This window comes from Uloborus diversus, chromosome 5, assembly GCF_026930045.1.
Source record: "Uloborus diversus isolate 005 chromosome 5, Udiv.v.3.1, whole genome shotgun sequence".
Taxonomy (NCBI): Eukaryota; Metazoa; Arthropoda; class Arachnida; order Araneae; family Uloboridae; genus Uloborus; species Uloborus diversus.
The window spans coordinates 3,856,210-3,880,939 of NC_072735.1; the positions used below are offsets into that span (position 1 = coordinate 3,856,210).

The window sequence follows — 24,730 nt, forward strand, 5'->3', positions numbered from 1 at the left end:
TATAAAAGTGTAGATGGTGAGACTTCAGGGCCAACAAGTTTCTCGGGAACAATTGGCAGACTTTTATTGAACTGTGAAAAACGCCCGGTTGTTAATTTTGAAACAATCACTGGTGAAGATATAAACATAACAAAAACTGACTTGAGCAAGGATCAAAAGTACTTACTTGACATATATCAAGCAGTGAAGAAAGTAGAGTGTCCTTCAGATCTTGCTGTGAAAGATCCTGGTCTTCTTAGTAATTCTAGGTGGTTGACATGTGCAAATAGGACACTAAGGCTATACATATCTCAAGTGACACCCTCTGAAGGACTTAAGATGCTTGTAGACTACATTATGAAAGTATACGCCCCAGTTTGGTTTGAAATCAAAAGGCATCCATCAGTGAAGTTTGGACCCAAGCACATCTTCAAAGCTATTCAGTCGTCACGTCAGCTACCCGATAGTGTAAAGCATATCATTGATCCTGTGATGCAGAGGAATGCTTTCTTTTGTCATCCGGAAAATATGTTAATATCAATGGCAGTAGACGAAAGAATCCATGTTCGGCAGTTAGCTTTTCGTAGGTTGCTAAAAGCTAGAAATCAAGAGTCCAAAGGGAAATCCGTGCGTACATTTAAACCTCCGACCATCAATTTTGCTGCTTCAGATTACATTGAACTGATTGACTGGTCTCAGTGTAAACTTTCACCTCCTCCAGCAATGAACCATGTGTCAAACGAGAGCTTAGAACAACTGATTGGTAGTAATGTTTTGCCGGAATTTGACCCGATGAAATTTCCTTGCCATACTCAAAGTGTGGAAAGAATAGTAAAACTGGTAACTGAGTCTTGTACAAAAGTTTGCGGGGAAGAAAATAGAGATGGTTTCATAAGAGCAACACTGCTCTCAAGATCAGTCATGCCATCGTTTAACTTTAAAAGTGAATTCAAGACAATGTCTAAAGATGATAAGTAAACTTAAATTCACTATCATGCTAGCCAAGAATTGGTGAATGTAAATATGTAAATATTGTAAAAAACACCCCTACATTTGGATGGATGGTTGGGTAGGGAGTGGGTGGAACTCGAAGTGCAGCCACCTCCCCGTGGTGAGTTCTGGGTAGTTTCAATGTCTTTGAGAAGAGCTGAGAGCTGCACACATACATGCATCGATCACACTTTCATTTTTAAGTGTAGTTAAAACCTTTTAACTATTAATTTTGGTACAACGATGTGATTTAAATATTGTCAAAAATGTCCGAATTCACCGATTTATTACCATTTTATAACTTTTTTTGCGAACCAAAATTATTTTAAAACAGCAATAAAACCATTTTTAAAATCAAATGTATGTTACATACTGTTTTTTTTTTTGGTGTTGGATAAAAAAACATAATTAGAATTTTTTTTCAATATTATGAAAATTTTTGGAAAAAATTGATTTTTTCGTAATTTTAGGCGACATGCGCGAACTATAGATGATAATTTGGAATTTTTTTATTATTTTTCCCGAATTCAGGGTACAAAACTGCAACTTTTGAGGGGTAATCGGATACCAAATTCGAAAAAACGTTTTTTTCAAACCATTCCTAATGTACAACATTAAAAAAAAAAAAAAAAAACAAGGTTTTTATGGTGGGATGTGGAATTCAAACCCCAAAAAGATAAAACGCTGTCGGCAAAATCTTCATACTTCAGAATTGAAATTAAATAAATTCCCACCTCAATCCATCAGTTCCCGCTGTCCTACCTACATATTACCAAAACAGCGTGGTAAACGTCACGGAAAATAACGGTTCCGTTACTCGGTAACTCACAGCTATGAAAGTTACATTTCCGTCTCAGCGGAAGCCGCCTTTATTTCTAGTCAACCCTTCCTGAAGAAAACTATTCGGCATGTCATCCATTTCTTCTCCTCTGTTTTCGTTTCTCAAAGGTATTCTTTCCGAGTGATTTCCGTTCTTTGAAGGATCATCGTACCCCTCTCATGTGTTTCCATTTGGAACTGTCGCAAAATTCTCGGATTCCTGGTTTTTAACTTATTTATTTATTTTTTATGTTTTGTATTGAGGCCGTGGTAGCCCGATCGGTAGAGTGTCAGTTTCGGGGCCGGATGGTCCTGAGTTCGAACCTCGATGGTCGAAGACCCACCGTCGTCATTAAGGGGGACTGGGCGACGTTAAATATGCTCGTGGTCTCAATGTCCTCCAAGTGAAACGATACCTCTGGGGGCGCTAGCACCAGGTAGCTATTAGCTCCTGGACTAGTTCTAAATTCTCATTAACTGTTCGATCCGGTGATGGTGCTGCCATCTATCGGTATATAAAATAATGGAGGCAAGGCACTTAGTATGCAGTCCTCGACATAAATACAGTTGTAGTCAGTTGTGACTCAGAATAGGAATAGGATGTTTTGTATTAAATATAGAATGACTTCAACAGAATGAATCTACCCATAGTTAAATTCTGAAAAATAAACATTTTGCTGTAAGTCGGTTAGTTGTAAATCGGTTAGAAAATACATTAAAATTTATTTTTCTTTTTAATGTGTTTATCCGTGAAGCATTTGAAGTACTTAACGTACTTGCCCGTGCCTCACACGAACATATTTTATAGCCTGTTATTTTATTTCTAAGGTCCGTCTGAGATTCGTTCTACTAAAAATATGTAGATTGAAATGTAACCAGTACACTATAAATCAGTTGCTCGACGTGGAAAAAAATAAAATATCCATTTTTATCCCATGTTCAACAATTTATTTTGTTTGTAAGCATGGCAATTTGAATTCAATATTTTAAAATTCAAAATAAGCGCATAATGAAATAGTTTGCACTTTGTTTGCTTACTCATTTCTGAAAATTAACTACTACCTAACCCATCCCATTCCCTAGCCAACTCCTCCTCACATGACTGAGATTGAAAAAAAAAAAAAACACTATTTTTCTTCGCTACTTTTTCACTTTTTTTTTTTTTTTTTTGTGTGTGTCCCCCCTCCATTTCACTGACACGAAATTTCCGTTCCCTTTGTTTTCCAGATTCGATCATACTTTTTGATATATTTTAGGGGGAAGGAAATTTTACATGTCATCGAAAGTGTGGGTAAACCATTTTTCTGTCAAAAAAGGATAATTTTAGGTATTTTTTTCTAAAAACAATTAGTTAATAACAAAAAAAGCTTTAGCTCTGAGGTCAGTTTCATGACAACATCAAATTTTAAAGTTTTGTTAATTTATTTGGAAAGTAACATACTTATCGATTATATATGTGCCGATCAAACGGGACATAGTGCGTCAATACATCAGTTTAATAAATTATTGACAATAATGATATTTAAAGCTGATAAATCAGTTATATTAAAAACGCTTTGATTCTTAATATTTGTCGGACAAAAAAATAACTCCAATATTACAAAGTATTACACATTAGAATGTTATGTAAGCAGTGTATAGTACTAAACATTCTTCCATTTTTATACTTAATAACGTAATCCCGAGGATGAAACCAATAATTGAAGGGGAATTGTTAAATCCTGTTCCTGCCCGAAAAGTCTAAGAACTTGTGTTTAAATGAATCATTAGAATTTATTATTTTATAACACGCACATGTAAAATGACATCAATAAAAGTTTGACATCTTGAAAGTTAAACTTTATTCATAGAAATAAAATAGCACCTTTCCGGATCGTCTGCGAAAATGAAATGGCTACTAATGAGTTCAAAGAACAGTAATTTGTGCACTGATTGTATTATATAAACAATTTTAAATGTGAAGCCATATTTTCACTAACCAATTTGTATTGTAATCAGTAAAAAACATTGGTGATTTTTTTATCTTCAAATCGCAGAAGTTATCAACTTGGCAAGAAACGCAATTTTTATTTACTAACTAAAATATTTTATGCTAACGGTGCATACATTTTCTTTTCATATTCTTTTGGCACCGATAGCCTTGACTCACTGTAGTATATAGACTAAATTTTGGAACGCTAACAGTAACAACAGGACATTCCTAATCTTGATGTGATTAGTTTCTAATCACAAGATTAGGCAACGGATCTTTCCAAGGCAAAGGTCTTTCGCAAGATTAGGCAACGGATATTTAGCAACGGTCTTTCTTTCAAGAATATTATATGTTAAAAATGAATCATACACAACGCGACCATTATTTAGAAAAACTGCTTTGTAAACAAATTTCTGAATTAATAAAATCATGTTTCCTACTGATATTTTATTATAAGCTATGTATTAATTTTACTTTTATAAAAAAATTACATCCCTAAATATATGTTTCATTAACAAGTCATATATCAATTTCACTCAAAATATTTTATGACACACGGCTTTTGAAGCAAGTAAGAGGGGAAAAAAACATTTTTTTTTTTTTTTTTTTTGAAGTGAAACCAAAATTAGCACTTGTAAATTAAAATAATAAAACCAAAAAAAGTAAAGCTTTCTCATTATTTTATGTTAAGTGAGTTTTTTTTCTGCCTCATTAATAATACTCCCGATATTAAGAAGATTAAAAAAAGCTTAGTATTTTTGAACGTCTTGACGTAAATGAGCGGTAATGTTTAAAAAGTGGTTTTCCCCCATTAGCATGTCTGGATTATTTAATATTTGACTTCAAAAGTTATGGAAGACAATTTTAAAGAACAAATAACGCAATTTATTAAACAGAAAAACAATAATTATACCTCAGCTCTTAAAATGATGAGAGAATTTTTGCAGAAACTTTTTTTTTAAGTTTTCGCGATTCCTTTTTTGTTAGTGTCAACGCCAAAAAATGCTAATTATACGGATCTGTTAAGTATTCTGAAAAATACTGCTTTAAATCAACTTGTGGTAGTTTTATTTATTGTTTTTTTATTTTTCTAGGAGACAAGATAAATATTTTATAAGAATAAAGTGCCATCTTTTCCTACATAACTTCTTAAATATGAGAATTAAAATCTAGCGAAGAGAAAGCTTAAACATTTCTGCTTGCTGATGCATTTTTTCTTCAATAATTAGATTTCTTGGCTTTAAAATCAGTTGTACAGAAGTACATCTATGCATCAGTATCTATCCATCTCCCTCACTCTCTTTATGTTTGGAATTTCATACCATCTTTATTGCATTTATTTAAATACTTGCTTCGTGAACAAACCCTAACTTTCAGTTACTTAACTCTGTACCTCAAAATTAGTACCCAAAACCACTTTATCCCAATTGTTACGGATCCGGTGCGACTTCCAACTTTCTTGAAAGGGCGACACAGTTCTTGAGAAAAACACAGGAAATTTATTTACACTATGTACCGGAAAGATCGTTAAAAACTGTTAAATTAATCATCAGCAATTAAGCAAATATCAATCGACACCGTAAACTCAACTGTTACACACGTATTTACATCCAAATACAAAAAACAGCACAGCGAAATGCCTCGCAATAAACAGAGCTAATACACTCTCAGTACAACTTCTCAATCGAGACTGACTTTTTATCATGCTGAACCGCTATTTATAGACATCGAAAGAGAACTCTCAAATATTCCACAAGATTCCCGAAAGTCGTAGACTGTTATATTATTTCTTTCCATTCACAAATTTTATCATTCAGAAATGAGGAGCCCGTATACTTCAGCCGAATGTACGGGGGCTGTATATTCATTACAAGAAACTATTTACAGTTTACGTTACTACAATAATTTTAGATGAAAGATAATTTAATAAACGCCAAATTTAGCTAGATTACGACAAATTAATCACAAAAAATAATTACTATTTACAGAATTTGTAACAATATAATTCATTAAAAGGAAATAAATTTAAAAGATAATGACGGAAATTGTTTGATTAAAAAATCAAGTATACGTTTATATCTTACAAAATTTTTCAATTTGTGTTTGCAAATTATTATTTTTAATGAAATGTATGAGGTGTTACGTGCGAGGAAAAAACGACGGTTTCGCATGTAACGGCCCGTTATCACTTTTTCGAAGAGTGTTTAAACGTTTGAGTGATGAATACTAAGGTTCCTACTTGCTTATTTTAATAGTAATTTGTCCATCAAAAATAAACATTGAAGTGTATTTCTTGCTTTATTTGCGTACAGAAAATACAATGCGGAATTCACTTTCCTGTTTTCATTCTAAAGTTCTATCTGTTCGCCTTTCAGTTAAAATAAGTTATTTTAGTTAATCGGGGAAACCATAGAAAAACAATGAATGTCCCTAAAAAAATCAATTATATCCATTCTGCGCAGTTTTTTCTTCAAAATATTTTTTTTTCAAAACTGTACTGTATTTATTACGATATTTTGCAGCGAACTCAAATATTTTGCGAATTATATTCAATTCTTCGTCGGCAAATTTTGCCAGCGTAACGAACAACTAGATATTGCTTCAATATTAACTAAGGAAAATTATCTTTTGTACTTTATCCACGATTAAATGAGCAATGAAATCTAACTTCTTTTGTTGAGGAAATCCTAACCTGGCAGTGTTTGTGTGGTGTCATTAGGATTTGGTAGACTTCACAATGCTTAGGTTTGCTCCAACTATAGTGATAACTTTCAAAGAACTGTTGTTAAACTTTCGTTTTATTTTCCAGCTACTTGAATCTCATGGAACATACGGGTGATTCTCCAAAATCCTAACAATATTATGTCCCAGTAGCCTAGCACAAAAATTGTTTAACCCAGAAAGTGTTTTCATTTCTTTAATAGTTAGAAACAACTTATCTGGTGTTATTCTATTCTTATTAAAACACAATAGCTCATTTTCTTTTTTTTTTCTACAAAAAATTTTGAAGTCACACTTTTGGCGTGCCCCCATCCGTTTTTCATATGGACTTAAATTATTTAAAAAATTTGTATCAACATTCAACTAATTCATTTTGTAGTACAAAATTAAGCATACAAAAGGGTGTAAAATAACATTCTTTAAAAAAATTTAATTATTTAAATCATCAAGGTACATCGTTTTAAACTTTGTTCTCAGGTTTTGATGTCATTCTCCTGTCCTAGGAATGAGTTCAATTATTACAGATAAAAAAGGAAATCTTTAATCTGCTGTACTATAAAACTGTTTATTATAACCACTTTGTTGGATTACTTGAGTATTTTGTTAATATGATTTGCCTGCTGTTCTCATTAATATTTTGAATTTCAAGAATAAGGGCTGTAACATTTTCGCTGTCATTCTCCTGGACAATATTTCTGTTTTAAATAAACGAAAAAGTTTAACTCTACTCATAGTGTGTGGGTGAATTAAGAGGTTAGAATAGAAAAATAACATTATTTACCTTAAATATAATCCTAGGTCTATGTAACAGGCAAATTTTATGGAAAATTTCATACTCCTGTCCTTAAAAAAGTGCCATACTCCTGGTGCAAAAAAATCAATCTGCAAGCACAGGAAATGCATCCCGTAGAATAGAAAGATTTATTTCCGATATATAATTTGTAAAACAAGATTGATTGAAAAAAATAAAGTTAAATTTAGCAAACGATAAATAAAGAATGTATAAGTGGAATCATTATATTTATTTAATAAAAGAGATTTATTGGTTAGACATTTGTTTATCTAAATGCTGCTCGAATAAGTAAGTAATGTTGCTACATAAGTTTCGAAATAGCTTTAAATGAAAAATAAAATATATATTCATAATATTGCTGATTCTCTTTTTGTTTTACGTTTGTATTTTCTGAACCATAAAACAATTCGCAGGTAATGAGAATGTAACTTTTCCTTTTGTAATTTTTATTCATACTAGAAAGTTTTAATGTAGAAATCGATTGTTTTTTCGTTGAAATGAATGTCCATTATTCGAAGTGTAAGCTATTCAGAGTTAATATTATAGAGAAACATATATGGGACTTGTACTCAAAGAAATTGGGGGTGTCCGTCAAGGGAGGTTTTACATAAATTTTGTTTTGTCATTTTGTTTTGTCAACCGTACTTTTTGAATTAGGCTTCAGTTATTTCTATATTACTATAGTTACATTTTAGACAACCCATGAAGAAATTCATTTTGTATCTCTCCTGGTGCTGCTTGTCAGTCTCTTGCTATATGAAAATTTGAGCCCCTCTTTTGGGGGTGTAACATAATTAAAGTGAGTTCCCTCTATTTTTTCTTAATAAGCTCCTAACGAATAGTAAGTATAATTTTTTAAAGATTTTTTTCAGCATTTTTACTTTTTAAAACATTGTGATTGGAAAATGTCAGGTTTTTGGAGAATCACCCATAGTTCATTTATTCTCTCTTATTAAATTCTTCGTTAATGTATTTGTATGTATCAAAATTGAAGCAACATGCTCTGTAAAATGTTTTATGTCAAATAATTTTCAGATGATTTGTGGGGTTTAAATAAATAAATAAATAATCACTGATAACATATAATTGTTTGTATATCTTAAGTATTATCTCAAGTTTAACAATTAAAAAAGGAGAAGGGAGGAGAGTAAGTGGAACTGTGCACACATTTTTCCCTTACTTAGGTAGTGTAATAATAATTTCTAAGTAGAGATCTTTTTTTATCAATATTTATATTCCACCCCCTCTTCTCTAAGGTTCGATATATTATTTCGATATGTCTTTTTCTATTAGTATTATTGTTGTAAAATCGGTCTTATCAAAGCATAAAAACAAAACACATGTTTCTTCTCGCAGTTTCAAAATTTTTTGTGACTTACATAAATGCCTAACAAGTCTTCAGCTCAAATGGTATTTCCAAGTAAAGGTAATGTAAACAACTGTTAAAATAATCTCAAAATTTATGTTTTATCTGAAGATGCTAGTTATATATACGGTTCAATAACTCCAACTAACGTTCATTTATAGATCATGTTTTTGAGCAATCACAATGCTTATTGTCCTCTTTGACGGTTTTGATGTTCTGAGATTTTATTTTCCCCCCGCCTCCCTCTGCAGCACCACAGTCGACCGGTCTCACGATACTGTTCCTTTAGTGAAAACCGTCTCCAGGATACGTCCATATCCAACATACACACGCATATATACACACACTTGCGCACACACATATACACACACACACTCATGCCTGCACACAGACACAAATACACACGCACACACACATCCACACTCATGCATGCACACAGACACAAACACCCACGTATAAATACACACATTCATGCCTGTATACAGATAAAAACACACACGCATAAATACACATACGCATACATACACACATTCATGCCTGCATACAAACACAAACACACACGCATAAATGCACATACCTATACACACGCACGCACGCACACACACACACATACCCACACACTCATGCCTCGACACAAACACACACGCCTACAGACACACACTCGTGATTGCGAAAAACATAATTTGAATTCAAAATGCCATAATTTAAATTAATTAATTAATAATTTTTCTTTCTTTTTTTGAAAATTACCTATAAAATCACGAAGAAGCTATTAGCATATTATACCAAATGCAAGTGAATGCATATATATCGTTGTTAAGTTTATCATACTGCCCTAATACATGAATATATAATACCCTCTAATAGCACTCCCGGTTTGTAAATGCTTGGCTATGGATCTGTAGGATGAGCTCGACTCATGTCCGGAGGCTGACTCCTCGCTCACTTCCGTCTCCAATCGATGATTTAACTAGACAGCAATCACCATCTTAACCATCCTCCGCATCTCAGATTGGAGGTTACGGGCAACTTGGATAACCTGCATCAATGTCTTGAACTTATCAATTGCATTATAAGCACTCATTCATATCACAGCATCTTAGAGCCCTGCTTTGTGTGTGCGTGCGTGCGCGCGTGTGTGTGTACTTTCAGTAAGGGTGCGGTGTACATATAGTTGAAAATAAATGCAGCTTAACATATTTTAGGGAAAATACGACTAAGTATATTGATAAAAAATTACATGAGTGAGGTAGATAATTGAATAGGTTTTAGGCTTATAAATGATTTTGCATTGCTTTTTATTTTTGAAATATGGGGCAAAACTGTTATGAACAGTATTGAGATAGAAAATTATCACGGAAGTACTTTACTTAAAACTGAAACTTTAATGTTGGATATGTAAAAACGCACCTGCATATACCCAATACATAAAACACACGTGGTAAACACACTTGTTTACCATGTTTTTTTTAAAATAACTATTAGCATGTTGAGGTAAATAGGGTAATTTTAAAATTCAAATACTTTAGAGTTTGTAAATACTTAGAAAAAAATTGCACTTGTAAAATGAGCAAGTTTTGATTGATGATTTGACGGAAAGTTTCTGTGAATAAAAAAACGAACTTTTAATTAGGGCATATGTGTTATCATGTTTTATAATATATATTTTTTTATGTCTTGATTTGATACTTAAAACTTGAAATTTTACTCATTTTAATTTTCAATTGCAGGAGGACGGTATATCACCTTTCCATCTGGCACTCTGTACATCCGAAACATAGAGACCAGCTTTTCTTACAGAACATACAAGTGTCAAACAAGAAACAAACTAACAGGAGAAGTTGTTGAAAGCTCTAAGTCTGGACGCTTAATTGTATCAGGTAATATTTATAAAATTTTATAAGATATATAGAATCAGTACAGAGTTATTAGCATCATTGTGAAGTAGCAACGTATAAATTGAATGCTCTTTGAACTGATCCTTATTTTTTAATCACATATGTTATTTTTTCCCAATACTTGACTATTGCAATTTATCAGCTTTTCAATCCAGTGAAATATTCATTTTGCGTAATTCAGTCTTTTATAAGTCAAATCGCTGATCATAAATCTGTTTTATGATTTCACCTTTTTTCTTTTTTTTTAAATAGTTATGACTTAACTCAGTTTGGCTTTGCGCAACTATTATCAATTATGAAAACACCTCTCTCCTATTGTAAACTAAGTCTCTAATTCTTAGGTTTATAAGCATAGAGTTGATACTGTTCGACCACGGATTGTATGGAAAGAAAAACATCCGGTTTGCAGGCGGAAATAAACGCATCTATTACAGTTGGCTCTCTGTTTAACGACGCTCAATTTAACGACTTCCTCTATTTAACGACGGCTTTTCACGGTCCCAGATGGTCCACTTTAGTTTTAAAAGCATTCTATTTAAGGACGATTTCTACTTAAGGACGATTTTTTGTGGTCCCTTGAAAGTCGTTAAACAGAGAGAGAACTGTAGTTTTCAGGGATGCCAGATTTTGCTGATGTGTATAAACATCTAAATTAAGCAGAGTTTCATTCAAATAAGCAAAACACGCGCATTAAAGTTTTATTTTTCTCCCTGATTCACACGGACTCGTCTTAGCTGGACGTTCGCCAATTCCTTACAATCCGTGGTCAAACTGCATATTGTTCCTGCATAGAAAAAAATATCACAGATCTTTGAATAGGAAAACAAGTAGGGTAGACGGGAGCACGTTTATGCATAGGGCACAGTGCCCTTTTTTCAAAACGAATTAAAACTGGAGAGCCAACAGTCATAACAGATTGATGCTACTCTCTCGCGAATATTCTCACACGTTTTTGAGCATTAGTCGAGCTTCGGTCCAGCATGCAGAAAGAATAATCTGTTTTCTACCAAGTTCAGTAAATTTTGTGTTGAACGTTTTGAAGCTTATTGGAAATAAATAATACAAAGTCGAAAAACAAATACATGACAATTCAACGAATTTTATCTTTTTTTTTTTTTTTTTTTTGAGAATTGTATTTGAATGAACTGACAGGTTATAAAAATTTTTTGCATGTTAAAAATAAATCCAAACTTGGCGACGAGGCAATTTACTCGTTGAACGTCTGAAAGTTGCGCGATCGTTCTTACTGTGTCTTACTTAAACGTGCCCGGGCACTTTTTACTTCCTTTTACAAAAAAGGAAGCATTGTATTCGCGAAAAAAATTTCACTCAAAAATCGGCCTTAATTTCCATTTTGCTCACCCCCAAATGAATGTTGAGTTTATTTTTCAACCCGACCACACGTGGATATGTGCCTAGAAACGTAAAGACACCTGAAATATCCAGTTTGACGATCCCCGAATTAATTACAACGAATTTTCTCGTGACGTCTGTATGTACGTATGTATGTGCGTATGTGTGTATGTATGTCGCATAACTCAAGAACGGAATGTCCTAGAAAGTTGAAATTTGATACATAGACTCCTAGTGGGGTCTAGTTGTGCACCTTTCCTTATGTTGCATTCGGATGTTCCTAAGGGGGTCTTTTGCCCCTTTTTGGAGGGAAATCATTTTAATTTCGATGTAAACTCAAGTGGTGTTATAGTTTGGCGGACAATTGGCGATACATCGCCAGTCTTTTGGTCGCCAAGTTTTGTCGCATTACATTTTTAGTATTTTCCGACTATTTAGTTTTAAAAATTACTATTTAAATTTTAATTTAGTTAGACATTCGTATCTCATCGCTTACAATCATATATTGCTGTCTTCATGCCCCTTCAGCTTCAACTTTATACTATTGAGTCTGCAATAAATTTACTTTATTTTAACGATGGTAAGACATTATGTTCAAAACACTAACAGAAATACGTTAGGTGTCAAAACAAATATGCGTAAACGTGCCCCGTGTTCGGGGCATGTTTACGCAATTGACTTGGACTCAAAAATAATTATTTTAACGGTTAAAAATACAAGCTGAGCAACAACTGAATATACCAATTTTGACTCCATTAACTGCTTTAGAAAACCGCAAGTCAAAATTTTCCTAAGTTAAAACATAAAAATTAGAAAATTCGTTTAAAAAAAAAATCCGCGTAGACGTGTCCCGATCTAGCCTAATAGGTAAAATAAAAATAGGTGTTGAGTAAAATTTAAATAAAGGAATAAAATATTGCGTAATTATATGCTTAAAATATTTTTACTTGTGAAATATTCCGAAGAAGAAAAGGCGTAAACAATTGTCACACAACATTGGATGAATTTTTGTAGATTGGGTTTCTTTAAAAAAAAAAAAAGTTTTTGCAAGAAAGCGTTTATTCTTATCAACAGCAGATGCCATTCTTACTTAGCTCAGAAAAATAAGAGAAATATGTTTCCCTTTAAGTTTAAGTATCCCGAGATTTCCCGATTCTTTGCAAAAACTAAAATGAATCTTCTGTCAGTACGCCAGATATATATGTATCTGAAATGCATGGAGTGAAGCACTAAAATTGACTCCACCACAAATTCGATTGAAAACTTTGAATCGAGTCCAGTCAAGTGTGCTCTGAGAACGGCTTCTTCTAAAATCAACTTTTTTTGAAAATCTCTACATGAGAGCTTTACTTTCCGCTCCGTCAACCGAAGCCGAAGTTATGGGGGTCGTGCAAAAATATATGAGTTTTATTTCTTTTCAATAAGGAGAGATCCCTGGAAAAAATCAGACGGGATAACAAAGATTTTATGTTATGTATTATTCCTGTTTTCCAAACATTCATAGGACTGGAAGTGGTACGCATTCCTCGATTTTTAAACATCATCGTGATTTTGAAATGTCCTGATTTCGTTATGGTACCAATTATATTCTGATGCATTAAAAAATGCGACTTTTTATCCACTAATTTTTTAGCCAAAAGAGTGGTGTAGTGGTTAGACGCTGGAATCTTAAGCTCAAAGGCGCGGGTTTGGTCCTGGCTCCTGTCGATGGATTTTCAAGATGCGGAAAATTGACATAGTCCATGTCGTATGATGATGCGGCAAGTAAAAGATCCCTCCAGTACTCGGTAGTAGTACTCGTAGTTTGGCATGAAGTATCTCTTAGCAAATTAAAATTCCTAGCGCTATTTCGCATCAATTAGAGCCCACGTGCCTCCATCTAGTGGGGAAACTGGGCTTCGAAGTTCTCGTAATAATGGGAATTCACCGATAGCGGTGCCACGTGAAAGGGTGGTTTCTATGCCGGGGAATCGTACTAGGGCTGCAAAAGGCAGTGCCTCTACCGCAGCCCTATGAGAAAAAAAAAAAAAAAACCCTCATATGCTTGTTAGATAAATAAATACCGTTGTGCTGAACAGAAAAGTATGAAAAAAAAAAGTTACAAAAAGCACAAATTGCCAATTACAGCAGAAACGTTTGTCGGATGTCTTTTCATCCATAAGTTCATTACTTTTTGCATTGAAAAAGGCGTCCCCTGTAACGCCGAAACACGTGTCTGCTGTAATTGGCAATTTGTGCTTTTTTTAACGTTGTTTTTTCTTAGTTTTCACATTCTTGTTAACCTTGACTGAAATTAAACATACGTGTTAACTCATACGTATTGAATTCTAGAGCGTATTTTGTGTATAATATACAAAATTTCTCAAAAATCCGAAAAGTTTGCGAGAAAAACAGTTTTACGAAATAAGACAGCTAACTCTTTTCCTCATACACTGCAAAAACCATAACTTAAAAGTCACATAACTTCTTTTTAGTCATAGTTACATTAACTAATTTTTAAATTTCCATCACCTTCTTATTAAAATAGTAAAACACATTTTTTTAAAATTCTTATCAATGTTATTCCTAAGGTTGGCGAAGACTTAACTTACCGGCGGTTTTGCACGTCTTATCACGCCGTAGCAAGATCACGTCGCTAGCGTTTTACACGTATTTTTCTGACACTAAATTTTCGTTGTCAAACGGTCCAAGGCGTAGAATCCTGCGTTTCCTTTCCCCTCTCCTGAGAGCGGCACCCCGGAGCGCAGGGGCCCACCTTCTGTATTCACACATGCAAACAATACCCTTTCATCAGGTTGGGGTTTCAAGGTTCAGTGCATCCTTCTTATCAACGCAAAGATTTCTAAGCAAACTATTTATTGTAAGCATCTGCTAAAAGCAAAACTTGATTCCAAGAATGAAATATCCACTTCTCTTTCTTCTAAGCTTAAAATTTACATTTAATTAATGATTGTGCTGTAAATGGATGCAACATAACTTAATTGACGACAATGACATTCAATTACATTTCAAATAAATTAATAAATAAAAGCAGTGAGATTTCAAGTTGAACGAAAACAAACTAAGTATCCTTTTGGAAATAAATTTATAGCTACGGCTTTATTCGCTACTAACATATAATTTAGGAACTTTAACTGTTATAAAATCACAATGCTGTAAAAAAAACCAAAGAGTACACGTAAAAGATCAATTTTCAACTTTTATGTGCACTTACGTCGCGTTTTATGCACATTTACGCAGATGTTGTACTCAAAACACATTATAAAAAATAAAAAAAAAAAAGAATATTTTTTCAAATTTATTTACTCTAACTGATTGGCCTTGGGTTTTGGTCGCAAATTTCAATCATTAATATCAGAAACATTTTAAATTCACCGATTCTGTCGAATACTTCAGCTTATAATTATTTTAATCACAAAGAAAAACTAACATTTATCTCTTAGCATACAATTTCAATTCTGTATAAGTAAAAAAAAAAACTAAATAAACAATATATAGTAAGAGCAAAAATTTTGCACAACACCAGGCAGCTATTGTGTTAACATTTATACAAAAAAAAAAAAACTTCAGTTGTTAGCAAAGAACATTAATAATATTTTTTTATTGTTATTAAAAATGGAAAAGTATATAAAAATGAATAGTTTTCAAAAAAAAAAAAAAAAAAAAATCAAAAATTGAATCGTTTGTAGCTTTTTCTTTTCAATAAAAAATAAAGAGCCTCGGAATTTTTTTCATTGAGAGGGGGAAGAAATTCAGAAGAATGGGACCTGACTTTTAGTAAAGGAAATTTCTATGGAGTTGCTTAAGATCTACAGTATTTTGTAGGAAGATGGAAATGGGGAAATGGTTAAGTGAGAATTTATAACTATTCTTTTATGTAAAAAAAGGAATAATAATAAATAGAGAAAAATAAATAAAGGTTTAAACCGTTTTATAATTAAAATAAAACTTCAGCAGAGCTTAACTATTTGTACTTTATTAAGCAACAAATCCAGAATTTTCATTGATCTGAATTTGCCCAAAGCCTGATATTTATCTCAAATCACTATTTAATCTGTGCGATTGCTTGATACAAGTCATATGATCTTTCAATTCCTTGGAACAACTTAAGCAAAAATAATTATAAAACCTTGATTTTTATAGAAAAATCATCATAATTCATGCTTCATACTAATTAATAAACCTTTTACGGGGATGAAAATTCGTAAAATTTTTTTAACAACTTTTTTGCTGCGACTTTTTTTTTACCACTATAATTTAAAAGTATTTCGTTGTTTACTATTTTTTGCTTTAATTGTGTTTTCATAACTTTGATTTGATACCTAGTTCGGTCACTTAGGTCTTAACTACTAGCAGGGGCACTCCGAAATAAAATGAGAGGGGGGCGGGAGAGGTGGATTCTCAAATTTTCGAATGAAGTTCTACTTTTTCCAAATGATAAACATGAGCATGCACATTATATCATACTTACATAACATCTAATGAGAAGCAACATTATGCATCATTAAAAACAATTTTTAAAATTTGAAAGAAGAATCTCAATGTTGCAATAGTGTTTCCACATTTTTCAAATGAGAATTTTTTGGGGAGGTTACACTGTCCTTCTGAGCCTCTCATCGAGGCCCCCCATACTAGATCCCATGTGATTGTCAGTGTTTTTTTAATAATAGCTTTGTTAAATACGCCATAATTCAGTGAATGTTGGATTTAGTATTTGTTTTCCGATTTTCAAACGAGATCCTAGACAGTCCCAATTTTCATTCAAAAATCCAGTGTCCCGGCCAGTTTACTTCACGTCTCGGTAAAATATAAGTTTCATTACAGATGACCAAAAAAATATAAAAATAATTAACCGTGAAGGATTATTTAAAATAATAAATTTTTCATTTCTGTACCTCGTAGCCAGACTGACGTAAGTCCAAAAATTTGAATTTTCTGTTTATTACTGCTAGGGTTCGCCGATATATATCCGATATTTAATCTGAAAATATCATGATATTTTGATATTTTCGATATTTATTTTTCCAACTACGGTGTTTTCAGTATAAAAATTATATTAATCATAGTAATATAGCTCATTTATTATTAAAAATACCTAAAAAGTTATGCACTATAGTTTTATGATGTATTATTACACATTAATATAACAAAATAATGTATTTTTTTTATTCATAAAATTATTAGTAATGTAACATTTTTAATGCATATTAAAAGTACCTGATTAAATGTTAACCATTGGTTGGAACAAAAGAAAATGTCTTATGACTGTGCCCCTGACTGTTGCATATTGTTTTTTTCTGAATCATATAACTGTGTAAAAGTAGCTAACAGAAGACAAATGAGTAGAACAGCTAACGCTATATTAACTCTATTAAAATTGACTAAAATGTAAAATGGAATATTAGATATGAATAATTAAAGAAACCTTAATTTTAAGTCTGCACATTATAATAATAAATAAAGAGTGATTTGAGGATGCATTTACTATTTTGAAGACATTAGTTTGCGTTGATTGAAAATATCGGATATTTTACATATTTTCGAAAATTGCACTCACATGACATATTTTTTTCTCTCCTGTAAAGTAGCGTATGTGAATCACGTTAGTTTAGCTCTGAGGTACAGATTTGTAATTTATGAGCTATAAAATTGCTATCCGATTTGCTTGTAAGGAATTTTACAAAAAGATTTAAAACAAAAAAGACTTTCTAAAAAAGTCCTAGCCAATGCAATAAACAAGTAAATATTGTTCTAAATTCAATTCCTCATTTCTTGCTGAAGTAACATCAAAAGATTAACGTTTACAAAATAAATTGTTTAAATGTATCTGCTTGCGTCATGTATCATTTATTATTCCTGGTTTAGGCTGATAATTAGTAATCATTTATCCATAGCATTGAGAATAAACTACCTTCTAAAACACTCTGAAAACCAGCCGGGGTGCGTACCTTTTGAAATACCCACGGTGGGGGGGGGGGGGGGTCCTGGTTGAACATTTCGGAAATAAGGCAAGTCTAGGTATACCGCTATTACGATCACTTAGTCTCAAATATGGCGAGATTCGAAACATAAAAATGCACAAATAAAGAAAAAAAATATACATATACAAACATAGTATGTAAAAAGTATGCATAGATGTATAAATTTGCAGTGCTTTTTTCCCCCAGCGTTAAAAGAAAAACAACGAATTGCTGTTGCGCGGAAGGGGGGAGGAAATTCCTTTATTGCTCTTTATTATTACGTATGATTTCAGGTTATGCAAAACATTACAATCATAACTAAATGCATTTAGCTATTTCATATTGAAATAACTTGTTCCAAATATTGTTTTATAAATGTTGAATATGAGTAGTTAAATTCAATAATAAAATATGTGAATAGTAATTTAGAGCAGTAGTAGGAGATAGCAATTCCAGAGATTTAAAATCTAGATTATTACTTCATAAATATTACAGAAAGTTGTGATTAGTAAAACACGACTGGCTGAAAGGAATTCTACTCGTTTGCTACACGTGTTGAGGGCAGAAATGGGCGGGACGGACCTTGGCAGTCTGGAGGAGTTCCACTCTTCCCTGCGACACGCGTTGAAAAGAAAGGGGTTGAGCTTTGACAGCACGTCCTGGACAAAAGGGATTGAGTGCTTTTTATCTCCTTCCGAAAGGGGGAGGGAATTTCAAGATAAAAAGTATTGACCATTTCGAGCAGATAGCCATGTTCCCAAGGTGACCTTTTCCAGGTGAAATTCCGCTCGTATGTCAAACCGCCAGAGAGTTAATTCTTACATATGATGGTTTTTTTTTATTCTTTTCCTCATAAAAAGCTGAAAACTTTTACAACCCTTGATTCAAACCAACTACGTGCAGATGCATAAGCCTTTTAAACATTGGCTTCACTCCAAATTGAAATTTACTTCGACGCATGACTTAACAGCAAGCTTTCGGAGATGCTGATCAACCAATTTGCATGAAGGCAAGCCTGGTGCTATTAACTCGTTAGCTTTATTAACAGCGATGTCGTGTGCTATTTCGTCCGCCCAGAATAATTGAATATTAAAACATATTTTTCGCAAACAACTTCTGTTCGCATTAGAAACAAAAAGTAAGAATATAATTTCGATAGTTTTATAATCTCACTTAAATGTGATAATATTTCCTTAAGGCTTGCTTAGTAAAGAAGTCCTAATTCCTCTAAGTAAGAAAAATTAGGTAACTGCATTTGCAAAAATGTAAAGTAATTTGCTTAAGTTGAGCAAAAAGTTTTTTTACTAAGATTTATAATATAATTTTCACGCTCCATTCAATGCAAATAAATAAATAAATAAATGGATATCTTAGCCACAGGGTTTTAATGTTTAAATATTATTCAGAAAAAAATCATTACTAAGTTAAAAATATTTAGACGTTCACAAGAATCTGTAATATATTTTTCATATATTTTTTAACAGTTAAAGAAAAATCAATACTTGGCAGCTGGATTTCAATAGTTAAGAACTATTTAGAAGAAATCATTGCTATAAATTAAATATGTTTAGAAATTAACAAGAAATATCACAGATCTATAATTTTAAATGTTTTAATGGCTAGCTATCTGCATTTTTATGCATCATACGCCAGTTAATATATAGGGTAATGTGAGGCTAAGTTAGTTAAGACAACTTTCCAAAAAGAGCAGAGAAGACGTCTTTAAATTAGACGACGGAAAATTACAGCACATAAAGAAAGGCAATGCATTGAAAACAATTTTGGACTTCACAATTTTTTTTTTAAATTAATCAGTAACTTTGTACTTTAAAAAATAATGTGGACAATATTTACTTTGGCCCACGTTATCGGGCGGCATCTTGCTTTTTTTTTTCTTTTATGATATACATTATATTCGATCATTATAAACAATTTCGATTGAATGTTTCATTTAAAAGAAGGAATGAATTTAAAAAAAACAATAAATTAATATATAAAATTATTTAATTGATTCATATTAAAGATGATTGAGTAAAATAATAATCAATAAGAAAATAAGTACAGGAAGGAATAAATAAATCAAATAAAAGATGAAGGAATGTAAAAGAATTTAGTAATAAATGCACGCGTAAGTGATTTAAATAATGATTGAATATCTAAGCGAAACGAATTATTTCACTTTGAAATACTTGATAAATCTCATTTGATATTAAATTCCAAAACATGTTTATAACTTTACTAAGCATTGCACTAAACATCAGTAAATCTCACCAAACACGTACTACATTATATTACAACAGAACAGAGTGAAATATTTCCCGATAGGTGGCGCAAAAAACAACAATATACCAACATATATATATATATATATCGTGTGTGTGTGTGCGACCATTGTGTAAGAAAAATTAAATTCTTATCAGATTTCATAATAAAAATTTTACAATAGTGTTTAATAGTATATATAATTTAAATAAATTGAATAATAAAATATTTTCTAAAATATTGATTTATACAAAGTTACAGACTTGTTTTCAGCACAAACTTCACAAAACTGTAATTTTTTTTAATGCTACTAATGCTTTTGTATTCAAAACAGCAAAGCAAAATGCATGCTCCGAGCTTTCGCCATTTTCTTCATCCGAATGAGAAACCATTTTCTCCTTTTTGGCTCACACCCAAAAGAAACAAATAGAAGCGGGTCCCCATCATATGGACAATGCAGCGCCCTATGAAGTTAGTCAATTTGCATAAAGAACAAAAGAATGTACGCAATAAATTCGGAAACTTCGTTCTTATGTGAAACATTATGCTACTGTCTTCTAGTTTGTTCAAGAATTATGAGTACGCATTTTTCGTACGGGATATTATACAATACATAAAGCAGCTAATTTATATCAATCAAGCATTAGTAGATGCTATAATTTAAATATGATCGTCATGTTTTTTTTATCATTTGAAGATGGATGTACCCAAACAGTAAAATGAAACAACCAAAAAAGAAAAAAAATGTGAATAAATACGTTTTGTTCCGATTGCAGGTAAAAAGTTACATGTTTTAAATTTATGAAATCGGAAGTTCGATAGGTTTTTCATCACGTGCAAAGGTGTTACTCGTACGCAAACTAAAATGTTTCAATACAGACTGAAGTACATGAAATACACCGTCAGCTCAGCCAATTCCAATGGAATTTGGCCCCGAATTGACTGGAGCTTGCGGTGTATTTCATACATTTCTGCGTTAACCCTGACTATGGTGGTGGTAACTTACTGAACAGACTGAAGTGTTGGCTCATCAATGGACGAATCGCAGACTTCAGCTCTGAAATCGTTTGGGGATTATTTGCATAAGCTTTGTCTTTAACCATGAAATGCGCGAATGTTTTTACATTCAAAAGCTCACAACTTTGAATTGACAAAGGTGTTCCTGGAAACCCCGAAACACGTGTATTCACTAATCTGTTCATTTGTGCTAAAACACATTAGATATGTCCTGTTATTTCTCAGCACAAATGTGTTTATTTATTTCATAAAATGCTCGTTTCTGTTTCCTGTGTCGTAAACATTTTCAGACTAACGCAATGAGTAAATTTTCCCTAGGTATACTCTCTCACAATTTGCAGCTTATAAATTTTAGCTTGAGTTTGAATTGTTACATAAAATTGGTTTAAGCTTCATAAAAATCAAAAAAAGAACATGAAGGTGCCCCAATTTGTCATTATTATTATTGTTATTGTTATTTATTTTATTTTATTTATTTATTTATTTATTTTTTTATTTTTTGAGCAATCACAAAATCTTTATTATTTTCGCTTGACAGTTGAATGACTTCCGCCCTTTATTTTTTTTTCTTATAATGCTCGCGTCCAGAGCCGGATTTAGACATAACGGGGGCCCTAAGCTAATTCAGGTATGGGGCCCCTTTTGTAGTTTGAACAACATTTTTCTCGGTGGTGTAAAAGTTATTTTTTTATTTTTTTGCCTTTACTATGTTTGTCTCTTTCCTCTGATACATACAGTAATAGTTTTACTTTGTTGATCGTGTTTTAATGCGTTTTCCCCGATGACTTCTATGGTTTGACCTAAAGAGGGGGAACGGTATCAAGAGAGTAACTCAGAACTCCAATTTAAGTGGAGTAAAGAATATTCCCAATTGTAGGGGACCCGGAAGTTTATCCCAAGGAGGAAGTTTTAAAAAATAGATATACAATTCTGCATTTTGAGCCGTATAAGATGTAGTTGGAACGACAAAAAAATCAGGACAGAAAGAGGTAAACAGGTATGGAGCTCCTTTTGTAGTTTTAACAGCGTTTCTTTCTATGGTGTAAGAGTCAATTTTTTTATTGTTTTTCCTTTACTATGTTTGTCTCTTCCCTCTGATACAAACAGTAATACTTTTACTTTGTTGATCGTGTTTTAATGTGTTTTCCCCGATGTCTTGTATGGTTTGACCTAAAGAGGGGGAATGGTATCAAGAGAGTAACGCAGAACTCCCCTTTAAGTGGAGGAAAGAATATTCTCAATTGTAGGGGGACCCGGAAGTTTATCCCCCGGAGGAAGTTTTAAAAAATAGATCTATATAATTCTGCATTTTGAGCCGTATAAGATGTAGTTGGAACTACAAAAATATCAGGACAGAAAGAGGTAAACAGGTATGGAGCTCTTTTTGTAGTTTGAACAGCGTTTCTTTCTGTGGTGTAAGAGTCAATTTTTTATTGTTTTTCCCTTTACTATGTTTGTATGCCTCTGATACATACAGTAATACTTTTACTTTGTTGATCGTGTTTTAATGTGTTTTCCCCGATGTCCTGTTTGGATTGACCTTAAGAGGGGGAATGGTATCAAGAGAGTGACTTAGAATTCCTCTTTAAGTGTAGTAAACAATATTCCCAATTGTAGGGGGCCCAGGGGTTTATCCCCGGAGAAAATTTTGAAAATCAGATATAAAGTTCTGCATTTTGAAGTTGTATAAGATGTAGTTTGAACTACAAAAATATCAGGACAGAAAAAGGTAAACACAGCTTTTTAAAAGTTATATATTCTTCCGAAAGTTAAGATAACACACAGTAAACATTGTTTTTGATTCGATAAATCATTGACAGCAGTTGACAGAGAGAAAGAGCGTGGGAAGAGAAAATACAATGCATTGAAACTTGCTCAGATTGGCTTTCGGTGCAATTAGTTTTCAATCATCCCTCTAACCCTCCGACAAATACAACAATGAATTAAATATAAAATAAATGGTTAGAAAATATGTAACAAGAGATTAACATACTGCCCATTTTAACAATTCATAATGTGTTAAACTTGGTAAGAAATAGAATTAGAGCCCACTTTGCTTAGGATTTTCTAAGACTTATCTAATTATTTTCAAGAAATATAGAACAATTAAAATTATTTATCGCACTTCATTTGTACTTTCCAATCCTGATATTTTGGTACTTGATTGTAAATTTTTACAGTCCAGTTCTAACCTTGTAAGAAAAGTTATTTTAAATTTAAAAGAAAAAAGAAACTATGGATTTATCATGACAACAACTTTGCTTCAGTAAGTTGCAAGTGGGGCAGAAAACGAAAAGGAATAGAGGTAGTGTATTTTTTCCGTTCTAAACAGATTGACAATATGCAGAAGAAGTAAGCCAAAAGCAAGCAATAACAAAAAAAATCCAAAGTACTGCGTTCGGAGTTATATAAATAGCAAGATATGAAACATGCAAATCACAAAAATTTGGAATATGCTTCAGAAACTCGAAAAGCATGGTTTTTACATTTATGGTGCAGGATGTAGCAAGGAGCTGAATTTGACATGTATTGGCATGGCTTCTTCCTACCCCCTCCCATTTGTTGTTTGTAGCCACACTGTTCGAAATTTTCAAATTTTCCAAGCACTAGAAAATGAAATTTATATTTTTCAAGTATTTTTTTTTTTTTGGAACGAATCATGCTAATTTCCGGGAGTGTGGGGCCCCTAACAAAACAGGGGCCCTATGCTATGGCTTGCTTAGCTTGTACGTAAATCCAGGCCTGCACGCGTCCATGTACCTCGGACTTAAATTAATTATTTTTAAGCGACCTTCTCGACTTTACACAATCCTTTTAACACAAAAACAGTATCCAGCATCCATCATTCAGCATCCATCACATAAGATCCAGCAACCAGCCCAAGCCCTCATTTAAATTCTGATATCTTGAATTAAAATTATGGTTGCAATAAAAGCCATTAGTAGAAATAAGAAACCTAACGAGTAGGGTCCTATCGCAATTCGTGATTTCGAACGACATAATTTGAATAAAAGATTTCAAAGCTTTATTTTCAAGCTCAAAAATTTTCTCAATTCTTACGGTTCACCTGTATTTGGGCACTATCCCATATAAAGAATCTTGAAAAATCTGACTCTCTCATGTGGAATGAAATGCCATGGCACATATATATCTATAACCTACTCGATTTTTAGTTTGACCCACATACCTATGGAGAACTTCAGACGAACTTAAGCAAACCTTATATATGTACATTAAATTTCCCTATCGATTACAAATTAAGACATCAAAATGTTAAAATGTTTCTGAAGTGTTTTTTATTTTATTTATTTATTTATTTTTGAGCAATCACGATTGCTTATTGCTTTCATTTGACTGTTTTGATATCCTATGATTTTATTTTCCCGCCAGCTCCCTCCGCACCATCAATGTTGACCGGCTGCTCACGATGCTGCTCCTCTAGCGAAAACCATCTCCAGGTTGCATCCATATGCTACATACACACAGACATACACACAAACGCATACACACACAAACACATACACATACACACACATACACTCACACATAACTACCCACACATTCATGCCTGCACAAAGACACAAACACATATGCCTACAT

The 24,730-nt window shown here is 32.6% G+C and overlaps 1 protein-coding gene across 1 annotated transcript in view; it reads left to right on the forward strand.

Moving 5' to 3' along the window:
* Window positions 1-24,730, forward strand: part of LOC129222414 (cell adhesion molecule Dscam2-like) — a 395,853-nt gene that overhangs the window by 179,269 nt on the left and 191,854 nt on the right. The window contains exons 4-5 of the mRNA XM_054856925.1: window positions 10,371-10,520; window positions 12,177-12,179. Coding sequence (XP_054712900.1) covers window positions 10,371-10,520; window positions 12,177-12,179 — 153 coding nt within the window. The remainder of the gene's footprint in view (window positions 1-10,370; window positions 10,521-12,176; window positions 12,180-24,730) is intronic.